The sequence below is a fragment of the Merops nubicus genome, unplaced genomic scaffold (genome assembly GCF_000691845.1).
Source record: "Merops nubicus isolate BGI_N331 unplaced genomic scaffold, ASM69184v1 scaffold19377, whole genome shotgun sequence".
Lineage (NCBI taxonomy): Eukaryota > Metazoa > Chordata > Aves > Coraciiformes > Meropidae > Merops > Merops nubicus.
The window spans coordinates 293-19,452 of NW_008621216.1; the positions used below are offsets into that span (position 1 = coordinate 293).

General features: G+C 46.0%; 1 protein-coding gene across 1 annotated transcript in view; it reads left to right on the top strand.

Moving 5' to 3' along the window:
* Positions 1-7,040: 7,040 nt before the first annotated feature.
* The window catches only part of TNFSF11 (tumor necrosis factor (ligand) superfamily, member 11), a 13,682-nt gene continuing 1,562 nt past the window's right edge, over positions 7,041-19,160 (top strand). Inside the window, exons 1-3 of the mRNA XM_008944401.1 lie at positions 7,041-7,208; positions 12,692-12,734; positions 12,817-12,915. Of these exons, the coding sequence (XP_008942649.1) occupies positions 7,041-7,208; positions 12,692-12,734; positions 12,817-12,915 (310 nt within the window). The remainder of the gene's footprint in view (positions 7,209-12,691; positions 12,735-12,816; positions 12,916-19,160) is intronic.

Consider the following 19,160-nt stretch of genomic DNA (forward strand, 5'->3'; position numbering starts at 1 on the left):
GTGCAGGGCTCCTCAGCGAGGTCAGGCAGGCCTGAGCGGTCCCTCACTCAGGAAGCAGCTTAATGGTCCTTCACCTGCAGCCTTGTGGAGATTTGGCTTTTAGTGATCAACTTTCAGTTGCCCACCGGACAGGGGTTTGACTTGGCTGAGGGCTTTGGCTGCCATCAATCTTTCATTAGTGGGAGAAACATCTTTAAGGAAAAAAAACCCCTACTGCACAACACCACTTGGGACCGTTTGTCCTTCAGAGGGTGCAGGGGCACCCCAGGGTGCGGGCTGTGCGTTAGCGGCCATTGGCTGGAGCTGCCTGCTGGAGCTCAGTAGCTCGTTTTGGGTTGAGGGACCGTGTCCCTGGCCTGCCAGGCCGCAGACCTGCCTGGGGCCGCTTGGGAAGCGGCGGCGGTGTGCGCCGGGGAGCCGGGGAGGTGTTGCTGCGGGGGAGATAAGGCGATGAGCGGTTAAGGCGTTCGGCGCGAAGAGGAGCCCGCTTCTTGGAAACAGCTCCGCCGGCTGGATTCGCTCCGCTGCGCCTCTCACCCAGCGCGGCTGAGCCCTCTGAGGAAGTGGGGGTTGCTGCTCGGCGTTAGGTGTTCGCCTTCTGCTCGGCCGGGTTGTTGGATGCTAATTAGTTCTGTTAATACGGGTCAGGCTGCCTTCATGGAAGTGGTACTTCTGTTCGTGGGCTCTTCACTTGAAGTCGGTGGGGAGCAGAAACCCATTCCTTTCGGTTTACTTTCTAGGTAGCTACACTTGATCTTGATGTAGCGGCCTGGATTTCTTAACAAAGTGCACTCTGAGAGCAGATGTTGCACAAATGTATACCCACTTAAACAGATGAATAACTGTCAAATACACAGTGATGCTGCTCTTCGTTTATTGTGCAGACCAACTCATACTTTCTTATCGACAGAGGCTTTGCGTTTGCCATTTTTCCAAAACCAAAATGAAACAGCAATACAGTATTTAGTTAATCATATCTTGTATGCTTCAGAAGAGTGACATTTAATTTTTGGGACGCGTTGTAAAGTAGCTTAAAGCTGCTTGTTGGCTTGACAGTGAAATAAATTAATGCCTACTTCAGCTTGTGGCAGAGAAATGTTTTCACTCCAGATCTGCATGAACTTGAACAAGACAGCTTTGTCAAAACAGAGCTCACAGAAATGCACAGCTATATGTTGATTAATAGGCTAGAGAGCTACTGCAGTCAAAACAACTGATCAAAGTATACTTCTGAAAACCCTTTTTCCATTCCCTTTCCCTCCCCCCTGCCCCTCTGACATGATGGGTTCATGTCAGTGCTTCACACATACCCAACAAAGGGTAAAAAGAGCTTTCTTACCATAATGACTATTTTTCTTCTGCTTCCTTGATTTAAAAAATTATATAGTCCATGTGTAATTCTGCATTTGTCAGCTTAATTCTCTTGCCAGTTTCTTGTTCCTATAGATTTGGAGTAATGTTGTTGGACAGAGTCCTTTGTAAACTTGAGCTTGGGAAACGTCCGCAAGAGGCGAGGTAGCTAGATGGGGACTTGTCTGAAGCCATTGCCTGAAAAATTTCTAATGGAGGAAATGTTTTCTTTGCCATCCCTGCAAAACAGAACAAGTAGTGTAGTCTTGAAGTAAGTGCATAGTTCACAATAATAACATCTGATAATCCATATTTGTTCACTAACTTCTTATTGTGAAATAAGTGGAAAAATAGAGTAGGTCCTGCAGCAGTTGTCTTATCTCAGTGCCTTGCAGGCTGGTTTCTTTGGCTGGGGCGTGAGCCGACCCCGTTCCTCTGGAAGGGGTGCCATCAGGTTTAGCTGCATTGGGCTATCTCAGTTTGTACTTCTCGGTACAAGTCAGAGCTGTTTGAATTTGTACTTCAGTAACAGAACTTAAGGATTGTGGTGCATTTTGTTAAAGTAGTGAGAAGTCAATAGCAGAAGCTGTGCATCAAAAGATTTGAAGTTTGGTTGGCAAATTAACCAAGTGTGAATTAACAGGATTTGACATTATAGGCTGATATTAAAAAGTTATACATTTTACAAACTCTTTAAAATGCTACTTGAGAGGCTGAGTAAACTCTGACTCAGTTTTACCATACACATTTTATCTGTATTTGCATAAAATCGTTTGGACTGGATCATGACACAATATGAGCTGAGACAATAGTTGAGGTTTTGGTTTTTCCTTAGTTTTGTTTATTTTGTGGCTTGAGCACTTGGAATTTCACAAGACATGTAACGGAGACTGACACTAGATTTTCATGGGTAAACACATGTTTGTGGCCAAGAAATAGTGCAGGACAATGAGCTGGTAGATCTAAAGAGAAGGGAAAAGCTAAGAATTTAATTTTACCACTATTTTTGTAATAGTGTTCTGAAGTGTAAAAACATTAAGGCTTCTCTTTTTGGACCATCTTGTGCAATGTACTGAATCCAAGAAATTAAATGCTAACAGTGCATTTGTCTTAAGTGTTTATTTTGCTTATACTTCATGAAGGATATTTGCTCATGATCAATGAAAATACCAAGAAAATTCAGTTAGATACTCAGAGCAACTGGAGATCGACACAAAATAGACTCATGCACAGCACAAGGTGGGAGAGCAAAGCATTTCATTTAACTTTCCCTGGTAAATGCTGAAGTATAGTCTCAAAAAGTTTTGCTTTTAAACTTTTCTTTATGTGCTTAGATCACAAAAGAGCAGGAATTTGGTGTAACACTGACTGAACTGGCAGGCGGTGGAACATGCTGGAAGTGCCCTAATCCAGATATAGAACTCTAGTTTAACCTAGAACTCTAAGGTTACCAATCTTCCCCCATAAAATAAAAAAATATCTGTAGAAGTGTTAAGTATTCCACTTAATTCTACTTGGAAGAATCCACATGTGGGTAAATGGGGACCTTGCAGTTGGATTTTTAGTGTTGTGTCATGCATCTGTGGAACTCTGATTTTCATTACAGCATGTTTTCAAACAGTTGCCTCTCAGGCTTCATCTAAAGTTCTGTGCACATTGTAGGGAGTGGCTAACAGAAAACAGCTTGCTGGGGGTCACTAGTACTTTTTGGAAGCCTTGAAGAACCCTTTCTTGGTTAAGAAAGATCATGAAGTGCAAAGTTGTATTTGATAATCTGGAAAGTGAAAATCAATGCAAGTATAAGTATTAAAGATCAGTTCTAAGGAGTCAGTACAGACTGTTGTACTGCAACATTACATAACTGAGGCAACATTTAATAGGGGAAGGTGGCTGGGATGTACGTTTTAAACCCAAATGGAGTCTTTTTAACACTGGAAAATTGGTTCTTAATTCTGTAAACTCATTTGGTCTCATCCACAATGCTGAAGTTCATTTTGGCTGCCCTGAGTTAGGTGAAAAGAATGATGAGAGGTGCTGAAAATCAAGGGACTCAGAAAGACCTGGTCTGATTCCAAGGGGAGACACGAAGGGTGTGTACACAATGAGTAGCACAGGGCAAAAGCCCTGGACATGCTTCTCTTTAAACAGGCTAATTCCTCTAGAGTGTTCAGCTTACTGAATCTGTTACAAAGCTTTCTCTGCTACCCATAGTTGCATCTTGGCCTATTAAATTTTTAGGACTTTGTGCTGAAGGTCTCCATGCCATGGAAGCTGCTTCCTGTGGACCATGCTGGTATTTCATCTGGCTGTGTAGAAGCCCTTCTCAACACGTGTCCCTGAGAGTTTTTCTGTGAATCACTCACTCTCAGTTTTGGTCTTGGTGCTCAGTGGTGTCTGTTTGCAGCCATGGCAGCTCAGTACATGCTCTTTCTGAAGGTAAGATGCAGGATTTCTGAGGATGCCTTTTCAGACGGGTGAGCCAAGTTCCATGGTTAGATGTGGAGCAGACTGGGTGTTCTTTGGCAAAGGCAATGGCAGCCAGGCAGGTTGGCTCCTCCCAGGATCAGAGCACCTTATCAAGCACTAGATCTCCAGAGGCTTGCAGTCTGTCAGAGTGGGCTGTGCAGCTTTAGCTGGCTGAAGGCACCACTTGGAGTATCCCCAGGCAGCCTCAGGTCTCAGCTGCAGGTGCAGAGGTGCTGGTTCTGGCCCAAGCCCTCAGCAGACAAATGAGGATCCGAGCCAGTGCCTCTGTACAGCCTGCTGCTGCTGTTGTGGCACCGTGTGGTGTGACATTGGACTGCCTGCTGCTGGGTGGTAGCTGCAGGTCTGCACAGGATTTGTCATGCTGGACGCCCAGGCCTTTACCACAAAAAGATTATGAAATCCATAAATTTGTTTTTTTGTCTGCTTTTCAAAAGATATGTTTAAGTAAATCCCAAACTGGGATAATAGTCTCTTGCTAGTAGAATTCCTGATAAAAATGAGTGTCTGATGGCAGTTACTTGCTGTGGCTTTGTCTTCTATGCTGTGATGTGTGTGAAAGGGAGGAGACTTAGGTATCCCCATCCTGTTGAAGACCCTAATTCCCTCAGGTCTCTAACAACCCCAACATAAGCAGCTACATGTAGAATAATGGGTCCTGTTTTGGATCCCTCAGCACCAGAGGCTTATGAACAAGCCAGAGAGAGCCCAGCAGAAGACTGCTGTGATAGGTAGGGACCATAGTGTGCCAGAAATGGAGAACTGGATTTTTTGAACCTTGCAAAGAGCAGACTAAGGTGAAGGAAGCTAATCACTGTTTCTGGGTACCTGAAGGTGGAGTCAGGCTCCAGAAGTGTACAGCAAGACCAAGAGACACAGTCAGAAATTGCAGCAAGGACAACGGTAGCTGGACGTAGAAGTGTTTTTACAACATAAAAGTGGTTAAGTTGTAAAACAGTTTGCCCAGAGATATTGGAAGTCTCCCATCAGTTCCCCAAGCTCATGTAGACCAGGCCTTGACCAGCCTGACCTAAGTTACAGACTGGCCCTGCTTGAAGCAGGGTGCTGGATTAGGAACCTCCAGAGCTTCCTCCCAACCCAGGTCATTCTGTGTTAACAGCCTTTTAGCAACTCAGTAAAAATTTTGTGCCTCTTTTTTCCTTTCAGTTTAGAGTTGATTTTCTGAGTTCTGGACACTAGTGGAGCGTACTGGGAGAGACAGATGCTTTTAGGTTGCAGTTTGACAGTCATTAAAGCTGCTGCCATCCTGCTCTTGCATTCCTGTTCCTGTCCCTGCCCTGGCTCTGGTGCTTGTCTGGTACCTGGAGGGAGCTGGTTTCAGAGCCCCAATCTTTCATGAAATTAGATGAGGAAAGAATTCCTCCTAGGTTCTTGATCTAGAAGAGAAGATTGAGAACAAGTGAAGGTGAGATGGCAGAGGTGGTGGCTTAGATCAGCCTAAACAGTTAATGGGGCTGCAGTGCACTAGCTGCCTTCAGAAGTGGTGGGTGTAGGCTTTAGTGCTGAACTCCTGGAGCTGTGATGGCTGCACACAGGTTCCTTCTGCATTCGCCGTGTCGGGCCGCCCCAGGAAGGTGCTGCCAGCAGGGAGTTCTGTAACTCACTCCTACCCCCTGCTCAGGGCTGTGGCACCTTCTGCTCTGCACTGAAGCTCTCCTTGCAGGATCCCCTCCAGATGTGCAGGGGTAACTGGGGCGGCTGGGCCGGGTCACACAGGCTGAGGTTGGGTGAGGTGGGCAAACAGCTCTTGTCTGGAGACCTTGGCAGGAGGGTGGGGATGGAGGAGGCACCGTTTGGTGTTGCCATCTGCACAGCAAATGTTTCTCTGCAGTGTGTGCCCGTTGGGTGGTTGCCTGGCTGGTATAGAGTTTAAATTTGCTTCTGTATGCTTTTAAGTTAACTTGGTTCTTTTTTTTGGAGCTAGGGAGTAGACTTTATGTTCTTGTGAACAAATGCTCTAACACGTTTGATTCACTTTGGCTGTTTTATATTCTGCAAAAGTTCCCTTTGATGTTACGTTTTGTTCAGTGTTATGTTACAGAAGACTGAACACTGGTTAGGCACCATCCATGATGTCTTGGCATTCCTTCATTGTCATTACAAATAATATCTTACCTTTGGTAATTCTTAGATAAAATTGTTCCTTCCACCTTACACAGAAAGATAGGACTAAATTAGGGTTTTTTATTAGACCCCCTGCTATAGTTAGAGAACTTACACAAGGTTTTGAGTGCACAAACCTTTCTTCAAGCCTGAAGTAAAAGTGGAATAGATATCAGCTGAGAACATTTGCTGAGAGCCTTAGGCCTTCTCTGAAAGACAATGGCTAATACATTTTGGGAGCAGAGCATGGGGAGTGTGGGAAGAGAGGCTGAAATGGTTTACATGGTATTTATGTAATTAAACTGCCAAGGCACAGTCCTAATCCTCGGAATATCCTTCTAATTTATCTAAGTGATAGAATTCAGCAATATTCTAAACTTACAGTTTAAAAGTATACTGGCTTCAATCACAAGAACCAATTGGTAAAATTATCTTGCAGATATTCCAAATTTGCCAGTCTTTGTCCCAGGAAGCAGAGGTGTTTTGTGGTAAAAGAGTTTTATCATCTTCTCGTCTTTCTGAATGCATGTTATCTTACTTGGTGATTGTTTTGCAATATCTCTTACCCACAAAACAGTTTCAGTAATCAATGGTTTATCTTGTTTGTCCTCTTGAAAATGCTGTCCTAGGTGTTGTATGTACTTTACCCAAGTTGTTCTCCTTGGCATTTGTGTCATCTTGCAAACTCTAGTTTTTACAGATAGGATGGCTGTGTATATTGCCTGCTAAAATAATTGTGATGTTGCACTGAGTGCCTGAAAAAATGTAGTTCAGGATTATTTATTTTTACTGCAGGAGTGGGATTTATCTTTTAACTTTTGAAAGTCACATATCTAATCTAAGCTAACAAACTAGGCAGCTCCAGAAGATAATTCATTTTCATATCTCACACACTTATTGGGAGAAATAAACCTCCACGTGGGGAGCTTTTCCTCTTTGTTGTTTACAATGAAAATTTAGACAGCAAACTTAGCCAGGTCCCAAAGTTTTAGATGGTTGAAAATACTCCCAGACTTAAATGCTCTTAATGTCTCTTGGATGGACACTTAAAAGTGGTGGTTGTGCTTATATTTTTGTTTCAGATGGACCCTACTAGAATTTCAAAAGAACATGCACACTGTGTCAGAACACTTTTTGGACACCAAGAGAATACAGATTTTCATGATACATCCTTTGAAAATGAAGAGGTGAAGTTGATGCCAGAATCATGTAGAAGCATGAAACAAGCTCTCCAGAGAGCTGTGCAGAAGGTGAGTGGCAGACAGACTCTGTGTTCCTTTATTGTGTGCTGCTGTTGAACTTAGAACAGTTTTTCCAGTGCTGATATTTGGTGGTAAGTTCTGTATTTTCTGGTGTTTGGATAATGCCTGAACCTGCATCCAAGGTCACACTGTATTTGCCCATGAGCCTGGCAGTGAGTAACCAATTCTGTAATAAAACACTTTTAAAATTATTTTTTTTGTAAGAATGGAAGACTTGAAGTTGCCCTGAGAACTGTGGCTGCAGTCGCTTGATTTGCCATGCTGACGTTTGGATGGGCCTGAGTGGTAGCCATTTATCATAAAATTTGTAGTGGATGTTCATAAAAATGAACAGTTCCACAATTTTTTCAAAGCAATCTTCCTTAATATTTTTCTGACAAGATTATTCCAAGTCAGGATCATCAACCAGGGAAATACTGGCTGAAAGACAGGAGATATCCCCAAAATGGGGGACAGTATCTCCTTTTTTTGCTCCATTTGCCAGTTCTGTTCTGTGCAGACCAGTCTCACACTGGCAGAGGGGCTACTTTGCCAAAGCACAGTAAGTGGGCAGTTACTCTTTGCCCAGCAGTTTAATAACAGATGGTTCTCAAACACAAACAGCAAAAATAGTCAGCTAAAGAAGTCAGCCCTAATGAAGAAGACAAGGCAAGCAAGATGTCACAATCACCTTACTGCAGTTACTGCCTTTGACCTCTTTGCATGCTCATTGATAGTGTTTTGTGCTAATAATGGGCTGTTTAACAGCTGTATGTCCACTGTGGTGTTTGGTTTTCCTGGCTTAGCAGATCTGTTACAGGTTTACTTGTTCACATCTTCACAGGACTTTCATAAAGGATACTGCATTAGATCTGAGCTGGACTTATATACACTTCACACAGTGAATTGCACTTGAGTTAATTACATAGTACTTTAATTGTGCTAATGTAATGTTTGCTTTTCACAGAGTACCCCGAGTGACACATCTGTCTGTGAACAAAATAAGAGTTCATCTTTTCCTTTTTTCTAGCCACGACCTTTAAAAACTTAAGGGAAAATAAAAAGGCTTAACTCTGTAGGATTGGCTTTTTCCTCCAGCACCTCAGACACTCACACTATTCCTGCTTCTGTCCCGTGTGCTGGTTCTGGACTGCTCCTGGACTGCCCCTTGGTGCAGCTCTCCTGGCAGAGCAGGGAGCTTGCTGCAGGGAGTGGATGGGAAGCCCTGTGTCCTGGTGATTCACTGCTGGCCACTCAGCAGAGGCCTGAGCTCTTGTCCAGGCTGCATATCCTGCCAGTCTGGGAGGGGGAAATGCTGCAATGCCTGTGGCCAGGATAAGTAGTGAGTAGGGATGACTTTGTTGGCTGATGAACATTGGTTTGAGAACAATAAAATGTCCATTGCCAAAGTAACCAGACTCTAAATGTTTAAATACATGGAGTGTATTAAGCAGTTGCATCAATGTTGTGAATGCTTTGTCATCACATTTTGATGTCACATAGAAAAATAAATATAAGATGCTTGTCTGGGGCTACATTTGCATTTTTTTTTTTGTATATCAGAGAAGTGAAAGAAACAGTCTAAGGCAAAACTATACTTTGTCATGTTCTGTAAGCTCTGCCTTTCATTGGCTGCTAGAGCGGGGGGCAGAGATGCAGCTGAAACCTTACTTCCAGTGGTGCAGCCCTGGGTGTGGGAACCCAGCTGCTGTCCCTTGGAAGAGGTTTCCTCTTGTCTCTTCCCTGTCACTTTCCTGAAGGAGAATCTAACCTCTGTGTTTTGAGAACCAGTATCCTTACCTGAATTGGCAGCATGTTAAGTGACTGAAATGGAACACTTTAAAACACCATTTGTTCTGTGATTTTTCAATATTTTGTCTTTCACAATTCAAGCTGTTCAGGAAATGAAAATAGACAACTTTCTCTTGCCCAGATTTATGGTCTGGTTACAGCTCTTAGCTTCTCTGTGCACACCTGTAAGATGTGGTACTTCAGTCTGAAGCAGGGATTGATGCTGAAAATGGAAGTGCTCTTATGAAAACCACTGTAGTGGGGCTGCAAGGTTGGGTCTAGAATTATTTGTCTCCTATAAAAATAATAAAGAATTTCTTTTAATCAGCATCTAATGGTGAATTCCTTAACACATTCCAGGATACAAATAAGTGCTTAGGGAGAAGCTTACTCAGTAGAAGGCACATTTTCAATATTGCATAGGAACTTTAAAACAGACAAATAATATACTTTCCTTGCCTGTTTGCTTCAGGTTTTTTTTATGTTGCCCTAAACCCCTTTGGCAGTCCAGAGGCATTAACCACAATTCTTGTGAAGTCTGTTATGAGCCTGGAGTAGAGAGGGCTGCAGGCATAAGTAGTGAGTTCATAAGTAGCTCTTGGCAGTAGTCCCAGCCTCTGGCAGCTTGGGGAGTTCAGGGGTGAGCTAGCCTCCTGGGTGGCAGCAGAGTGCTTGGTTGGCCTCCAGAGCAGCACTCACATCTCACTCAGCAGGCACCCGGGGTGCACGTGGGTGTGCACAGAGCCAGGGCTTCACAGGGGACTGCTGGAAGGGGGTAGAACTCAGTTTCCAACCTACACACTTACACGCCTGTTTCTTCTGCTGGCAATAGATGACTCATTTGGATATTAGCTGTAGAGCTGATGTCTAAACTATCTTCTGATGAGGGTACTTTCTATTTCACTTCCTTCCTGATTACCATTCTTCAAACTGCTGAATTTCCGGCATGATGATCAGAGACTTCTTCCTGCTATTAGCTGGATCTGAAGCACCAAGGTAGTAGAAGCAACAACTGCATAAAGAGCTTTAAGATCAGATCTGAAGCAGTGTATGAGTGTCCAGAACTGTTCTCTTCTGACTGGTCTCAAAAGTCTATTTAGAGCTGCTCAGAGTAGCAACTGAGATGATGTAAAAGCCAAAGGAGAGGAAAAACTGTTCACAGATGTCATGTGTTCAGATGTAGCCTTGTCTTTGCATCCTCAGCATTGGATATAAATTGAAGAGCAAGAGTTGGTTTTGTTTTGGAGATGTTGAGATGCAAAGGGTTAAAATCTGCAGCCTGCTGTGGATGAGGAAAGAACAGTCCCAAATTTTGCAGGCCCTAAAAGCATGATTTTAGCTTTTAAATTGTGAAAGTTGGGGCAGCTTCTTCATGGCCTCTTAATTTTTTTGGTGAAGGAAGACACATTTTTAACTTTTTTGATTGGCTGTTTCCTACTGTTTGAACGGTGACTGTATGAAGGAGGTTGGAATGTGGACAGTAGGCCAGCAAAGCTGATGTGGTGGGCAGTGAGCAAATGATGCAAAGCTGTACAACTGCAGCTTATCATAAGACTGACAGGGGTGGGATTTTTCTGTACAGCTTTTCTAAAAGTAGCTGGACAGCCTGGCAGTGCAGCTCATCTCCCTTTTGTTGGAGTGACACTGGCATTAGTGATTGCAGAGCAGCCCAGGGGAGTGCTCCTGTCAGAGAGGTGCCCCTGGGGAACAAGGGGTTAGGCTCAGGACCGTCAGGACAAGGGGTTTGTGTGCCCAGCTCCTCCCGGGTGGCTGTTCTGCCAGGCAGAGGAGCAGCACCACCAGCAGGAGGAGGGCAGCCCCGGGCCACAGCCCTGCCTGGGGGGCAGCCCAGTCAGGCTGCTGGGGCTGGGGGATGAGGTGCCTCTGCTCAGGCCAGGGCGTCTCGGGGGCTGTGCAGGAGCAGAACTTGTGCTCCTGGAAAAAGCTCAGAGCAATTGGCCACTCCAGGGGCTGTGGAGTCACCAGCCACGTTGGGGTTTTTAGTACCAGTTTAGATAAGAAGAGATGAAAGCATATGTAGCTCATTTTTGATCTGCCCAGTAACCTCTCCAGGCCAGGACATGATCACATCCCGCATAAGGAAAGGATATGAAAGTAGACTCCATATCCAAGAGGTTTCCATTAGGAAAGCATGGAAACAAAAGGAGTCTCCCATTTCTGAAGGAAGGGTGGGGAGTGGTGTGGTGCAATAATCTGAGAGTGTGGTCCTGCTTCCAGTCTCTTTTATCATACATCCTGCTCTCTTCAGAGCCTTGTGCCACTTGTTGCAGTATCCAGTACGTGCAGTTCTGTCACCTTCCCCTTCGGATGGGGCTGAGAGCTCAGGTGTGGCTGCAGCCTGCGGGTGCACTCCTCGAGCTGAGCTTCACCTTCGTGCTCCTAGAACTGACACCCAAGTGGGAAGATCAGAGGGGAAGTGAACACACGTGGGGGAGGTGGACAGGAGTTTTGCTGCTTTTGAAGTTGCAATTCTTCTGCTTTTCTTCTCATCTCCACTGCAGAAAACATCTTGATGATTCTTATCTAGGAACTCAGCATAACCCTGCTGAAGCATGATGCTTTGATAGTCATACTACACCTTCCATGCTGCTGTGGCTTTCCATTTTGGTTTAACATTTAAACACTTGCTGAAAGGGGAAAGTGAGAGTAATAAAAGCACAGACTAAGGCATTGCAGGCTTCACTGTGGCTGCACAATTACATAAAAGCAGGAGCTCAGGTGTTTTCAAAGCACAATTTCAAATGCTAAAACCCTGCAGTGGTTGAGAGCACAGGGGAACATTGCTGATCTCACCAGAGCTGAGGTGCATTGCATGTGCATAGTACTGAATCAGACAAAGAGCAATGTGTGATAGAAAGACAAAACAAAGGACCACTCTTGGGTATCAGAGGTGAGCTATGGTTTGCAATCTTCAGCAGGATGTTAACTGTTCACTAAACGTCTTGACGGCTTCATGGTATGAGGTGTTCTGAAGAGTAAGTAAAATATTACCCCTGTTTTTTAGAAAACAGAGATGAAGATATTCCTGGGGGAAGACATGTACAGATGTGAAAGATGCTTAACCCCTTCTGTCCCTCCATACCTTGTTAGCAGTGAGCCTTGTTGATAAAGCCTTGTAGTCTTGCAACCTTCCCTACTAGTGGTCAAGTGTGAAGAGTGGAGGTGTTCATTTACCTCATTGTTTATCCCATCACAAATGAAATTCAGAGCTTAGTTTTCCTTAGTGATTAAACACTAGTCTGTTTGTAGAACTGCCTCTTCCATTACCTTCTGACTCCATGTAATTAAATCAGCTCATGAACTCTGTTGCTGTATCTGATGCATTCTTAGCAGTTGCTGTTCCATTATACCTGGAGATACGTTCCGAGTGCAGTAAGTAGGAAAGTGTCCTGGCACCTTCTTCACTTCAGGCAGTAGTGCAGTCATACACACCATCATTCCTGTCCCCCTTTATCAGAGGTATTGGACAGTGGAGGTACTTTCACTGTGGCAGCTGAACTGTGTATTCATATTCTACATCAGGTAAGTATAAAAATCTGTATCCCAGGCATCCGAATGAACTACAGGGAGAACAACCCCCACGTGTGCATATGTGCAGAGTGTAGTTGTTGTGTAGTGCAGGTAGTTTGCACATTACAAAACCAAGACAATATCAAAGCAATGACTCTTTCTCATTTTAGGAAGTTCAGCGTGTCATGGGAAGAACACCAAGACCAGAAAAAGGTAGGTGCTGGTTTATGAGTAAGAAATGCTTTAGTTCTGCTAAACTTGCCTTTCTGAGGTAAAGCAGTTCTTTTCTCTCTAGCTGCAATGGAGGCACTAGGCATGGATCTGTACAAGAGAAGCAAACCTCAGAAGCAGCCATTTGCCCATCTCATTATTGATGACAAGAATATTCCTTCTGGTAAGTTCAGTTTTAAGTGAATCCTTCCAATGCTACTATAAATGCATTAAACAGTAAAGTATATGGAAACAGTTCAGCAATACCAGCAACAGACTGGGATTTCAGAAGTGGTTTTGGATAATGGGAATAAATTGGGTGTGTTAAAGATTCTCAGAGGCAGTGGGGGTGATGTTAACAGGATGGCTCCCCTTGGCCTCGGGTGTGTTCCCTCACTCTGTTATGTGCTGAATGGCCTCCATTTCACATCACCAGCTTTCAGAACCAAGCTCTGAGGGCTTGGCCTGCCTCTTTGTGCTGTCTGCAAGTGAAGAATGGAGACACACACGGAATGAAGTTCCTTATTTGGCTAGCAGGGCCCACCTGGAGCCCATCACTCACACTGGCCATCAGCTGCAGGTACACATACACACAGGTACATGCATACATACACAAGCTCAGAGGCTGACCAGAGTCCAGATCTTGTGGGCTAGAAGATATTTCCCTGCCCTTGAGTCCAGGGATTTTTAGTCCTGTTGTTAGATGGTGGTTTCTGTTGTAAAATTCAAGAATCTCTTACATCCACTCTTCATCCCTTTACAGCAGTGCTTGTTTTGTGTGCTGACATGTGATCAGGTGCTGGGTGACAGAGCATGTGCCTTCAGGGTGGATCTGGAAGCTGAGAATCTTCTGTGAATATACAACACATGCATGTCAGGTGCCCTTCAGTGTAAGAACTTGCTATAAAGGAAGCACATCTTTCATTCTGAGGTGCTGAAAACCCAGAACTGCAGTCCCAGTGTCACAGGTGTAACTCACCTGCTGGCTCCCTGCCCACAGTGGGTACACTCCACTCCTGGCACAGGGCTGAGAGCAAGTGCTCCCTTCTGCTGATGACATGGGGAACGAGTCTCCTCGTATTGCATTCGTTGTGCTGCTGCAGGGCTGGTGCACACATTTTCCCTGTCAGGACTCCCAGGGCTTTCCTGATGTTCAGACATGCCAGAGCTTCACAGGGGTCTGTCTGCAGCAGGCTGGGATCTTCCAGTGGCAGGAAGGTCTGAGATGACAGCACTGTCCTCTAAGCAGCAGGGTTTCTGGTCAGTGTGCTGGCTCGGGTGCAGTGTGTTTCTGAGCTGTTGAGTAGGGGAAAAAAATGTCCCTGTGGCTTTTGTCTGCCCCTGTGTTAGGAGGATGATATTCTTGTATCTTGCCAGAGCTCTTGCTCTCTACCCACAGGTACCTTTGGATGGCTTTGGGAATATCCTTGCTAGTGCAATATGAGGGAACAAGACATGAGTCTGTCTTGGAATGCTCTCCAGGGGAAAAGATTCATTCCTACAGTTTTAAGATGGCTTAGTACTGTTTGCCTGTGTTGCCCTGGGGTACTGGCAGCTGAGATTTTTCTCTCTGTTCTCTAAACAACAATGATCACTGGTGTGGTCGAAGTAAGCGGGAGTTTATTCTGAAGCTGAGGCAGAGGATCTGAGGGTGGGGGGACATTGATCCACAGTGCCAGTGTCCTGTGCAGAAGCTGATCCCTGCCCTGAGCTGTGAGCAGTGCTGCTGTGTGCTGTGCAGCCCAGCCAGAGGGGAGTGCTGTGCTGGGGCTGGAAACCCCAGCTTCCAGCAGCCTGCCTACTAACACCTTGCTCTGTTTGAGGGCAAAGCACTTGTGTACACAGGGGCTAGCCTCTCACCTGGAGGGACAGGAGTCTGCCTGCCTTCAGGTACATTGGCACTGCCCAGATCCAGAGCTTTATGAGCAGAGAGCTCGGGCAGCTTGCCAGCTGGCACTCAGAACTTCTACAAGCTCCCTTATTAGCTCTGATGCTTCCTGACAAGCTTCTATTTCCATCAGACTTTGGCTTTTGACGTCAGTCAGTAGCAGAAGATGCAGGTATCAGTGAACTGTCTCAGCATGTTGTCTTTGGAAAGATTAACTTGATTTGCCAATCGGAGACAGATCACAACTATCTACAGGAGTGGAGTGTGTCAGTGTCACACTTGGTGAAATCCACCTTTTCCTGTGGGGAGTTTGTCTGCCTGGGTGTTGCTGTGAACTGTGTTTTTGTCAGGGTGAGCAGCTGAAAATTTGCTGTTGCACATTGCTGTATGAACTTTCTAGGGAGTGATGTAGCACATCTGTGGATAATGGCAAGGGAGGTGTTGCCTGTTTGCTCTCTTCCTGTTTTTTTAATAGCACAGGCTGCTTCGATTCTCCTTGGAGCAGATCAACCCCTTACCAATGTGATAGGGTAGATGTACTCCCTCCTGACCTGGCACACGAGGCTTTTGCCTCTTTTGGAAGAGCCTCTCCAGGGTGTTCATCACGAGCACAGCTTCTGCAGTCCTTGTGGTCACTGCAGCAGTGAGGGGCTGCATCCTCCTGGGCAGCTGGAGCCCTGGGCCTGCTGGGTGTGGGGCACTGTGATCCCTGCTGTGGGGCAGTGCCCACTTGGCTGTGTGGCAGGAAGGTTAATGCCAGGCATAAAGGCTGAAGAATTTGCCTGAAGGTCACCAGAATGTTTTTCTCTCCCATGCTGTTTCCTCTGACTGCAAAGGGCAATTTCTATTTTCTTCCCCTGATTCAGACTCCACATGTCTGAAATCCCTCTAAATCGTTTCATGCCATCCACAACTCTAGACAGATCTGCTCTTAGTATTTTAAGGTTCTCTGCTGTCATCCTTCTGACCCAGAATAAACAATGTCAGGGGGAAAAAAAAGTCTTCATTGCTGTGGAACAGGGTTTTATTTGCAGTAGTTTGTCACTGAACACCGTTGTGAAGGGGCACTGAGCAGTGTCCATAAGGGAACATTTCCCTTCTGCCTGATATGCCTGCACAGGAATATCAACCCTCAAATGGGCTTCTGCAGCAGGAGGGGGGAAGTGACCCTTCCCAGATCTTGTGTCCCCACCCATCATTTGGCAGGAGAAGCCATGGTGGTTTGGCTTGCTCTGTGTATTTTTTAGGTTTGCTGCCTTAGGTTAAAGCTGGATGCCTGCTGGTTGGTTTTTACCAGAGCTCAGTATAAATGCTACCTAGCTTTTAAATGAAAACAGTGAATTTTGGTTGATAAATTGATTACAGAAATTAGTCACTGTTTAAAGGAGAAAATCACAAACAGAAAGAAATATTAAATACGTCGTTTGGGATGTGAATTGATACCCTTAGTTGTCTAAGGAAACACTGTAGTATTCTGAGCTATTTACAGCTACAGATTTGACTTAGCTGCCCTTTGCCTCCAACAGTTCTTTGGAGCAAACAGTGCTTGATCCTTCCCTCAGGCATTATAGGTAGCTGGAAGCTACTAGGATGCAAACAAATTATCAGTACAAGGCTTCTTTGTCCTCTGTTCCCTTCCTATCATCTTCCTTCTCAGCAACTAATTTTATTGAAACTCATTTGTATTGGTCTTAGCTCATGCTCACAAATATCCAAGACTTTTTTTGTCTTCAGTTATCAGAAAGACTGTGTATTATCTTGATTTTTTTTATTGTTATACCATTTTTACCATGCCTGGAAGGTTATCTGCCTCTCTGACCTCTTCCTTCTGTATCAACATGACTTACCTTGTGCTGTTTTTTTCATGGCTCCATGGTAAATTTTATCCCATCACGTGCTGTGTTGCAGCATTTCTGACTCTCCCCCAGTTTGGGTTATGTTTCAGAGTTTCTGATACAGGGGTAGCTGGTTTGGCACTTGTATGTTCCATTTCTCTCCTTTGCCTCTGTTTTAGGGTACTCATTGTTTTGGTGTCTCCAGCTCTGGGCGTGTTACCAGCAGAAGTGCTCAGAACCTGCTTGCTCCTTCCACTAAAGGGTGTGTGGCATAACCCCTACCACTGGTCTTTGTGCTGTGCTGCTGGCTGCTCAAAAGAGATAGGGTCATCTTCCATCACCTCTTGGCCTGTCCTTCCACCTGGCTGTGGATGAGTGATGCACATTCCCACCACCACCAAGGCAGTGTGGAGGAACATCACCCAGAGTCACCTCAGTGACAAGTGACTGTGGCACCTCTCTTCTCTTGCCTCTTCTTCAGCAAGCAGTCATGTATTCCCACTGAGGATTTCTTCAGAACTGCTGCTTAATCTTAAGACTGACAACTGAAAAGTTTACTTGGCAGGTAAATACAGCCTGCCCAGCAACTCCCCAGTGTGCCCCCAGTCAGTCACATCAGGCCAGCGTGCCTTTCTGTTCCACCCTAGGGGTACACTCCTGTCCATCCCTCCAGAGTGCCTCTGCTCTCATCCAAGTAGTGATTTCTTCCCTATCCTCCTCATCCTGAAGGTGGGCCTCTTTGGGGCAGGACCTCTGGCAGACAGCACTGTGCACAAGAAGTTCTGCTGCTTCCCCAGCTCTCCCCAGAGCTCCAGAGGTGTACTTGGGTACCCCTAGCTCAGCAGCTTTTGCAGCTGAACAATTCCATGTGAAGAGACTCAAGATCTTGGTGTCGCTTCCAATGAATTTATAGTTTTCAGAAGGTTTTTGGAGGCACTGCAGGGAAGACAGCTTCTCTGTGTGGTCTTGCTTGTGTCATTTCTACCTGGCTGCACTGGAGCCACAGGGGAGCAACTGTTTGTGATCTGCCTTTGACAGCCTGTGCTTTGCTCAGGTCTTTGTGGAAGAATGCCAGAAGCTTTTTGTTCTGGACTAATATTAAAGTATTCCTCTCGCATGCAAAAGCTGCTTTCCCCTGGCACTTAGGGAAGACTCACAGCTCTCAAATTCCCCTGTCCCTACTTCACCTTGCTTCTGTCTGCACAAACAAAGCCAAGAGGCATCATTTTAACTAATCAAATGCCTGAGGCTTTTCCCTCCCCAGCGTGCTGGTGGGCACTGGTGGCTGTGGGGCATGGCTGCAGGGCGTGGAGGAGAGGGCACCACTCTGCCCTGTGCCAAGGGAGGTGTGGGGGGCAGATTGTCCTGCTCTGACCTGGGCAGGGCGAGGGACTGAGTGCTCCTAGCAGGCATTCAGATGCACAGAGAGCCTGAGGTGTAAGGTCCTTTGGTGGCTGCGTGGACCCACTGCTGTGGGAGGGAGCAAAAGGAGCTAGTCTTGTGTGCCAGAAAGGGGCAGTGGTCAGGAGAGCCAGCTGGGCAGCTCTGACCTGCGTGGTGCCCCGTGCGCCACGCTGCGTACCCGGCAGGGCCACGGCCTGGGGGCAACAGGGGCAGGGGCTCTCAGGGGAGAGCTGGTTCCTCTGGGGCTGTGCCTGTGGGCATGGCTTGGGTCTGCTCCACCCCTGCCTGCTCCTCTGTTTGCAGGCAGAGGGTGATGAGGTGGGTGCTGAGGCAGGGGGGCTGGAGGGGACTGCTGTGTGCTGCAGGGCGTGCTTCTCAACAGGCAGTGCTGTGACAGACCTTCATGGGACACACGTGCTGCAGTAGCAGTGCTCTCAGCTGGTGTTGCAGGCTGCTGCTTAGTGCTGTGCCACCAAAAAAAGTGTGAAATGTGGGCCAGGTTTGGAAGGAAGACTCAAGCACTCTCCCTTGGTGCTTGTCTGACCTCCTGCCAGGCCATCTCTTAGCCCAGCCTCAGGAGTAGGATCTCAATGAAATGACATCTGACACGTGACCAGCTTGAAGCCTCCCAGAGATGATCCAGTGTAGCTGCTTGACCCAGGAGGTGCCTTTCAGGGCAAAGTCCTCGGGTGACACTTGTGTTTCTGTGTGTGAGGTTAGCTTTCAGTGCCTGTGGTGACCTAATGAACTAATCAAACACCTCCAGTCCCTCAGCTCTTGTCATTCTCTTCACAGAGCATTCAGTCCCCTTACCAGCTCAGGGACAGCTTCCTGCTCACCAGGCCACTGTCACGGGGCAGAGCTGCACGTGTACCTGTTAGTTCTGTTCATCTCTGTCTGGGCAGTCAGGTTTGGGAACTGTAATATCTGTATTTTCATTCCCACACACGTCATCTTCTAGGGAAAGAAATATAGTTTTCTTTCCTAATTTGTGGATCTCCAGCTTAAAACAGTTTGAAGGGGATTGTTCTCCTCCAAGCTCAGCTCCAGAATATCAGCCTATTGTTTCTAGTTAGAAATCTGATACTTTAAAATAAATAAAAATAAGAAAATTTTAAAAAGCAGTTAGTCCAGAGTCACCTCTGTCTTCCTAAAGCTGTTTTTGTAAGACCTTCCACTGGGTATAAGGCAAAGAGTCCGAGTTTCCCTCCAGCATGTCTGTGCCACTCAGCTGTGGGTGTTTGTGCAGCTCTCAGACAGGCCTGTGCTGGGACTGGGCAGGGCTGTGGGGCCTGTGCTGGG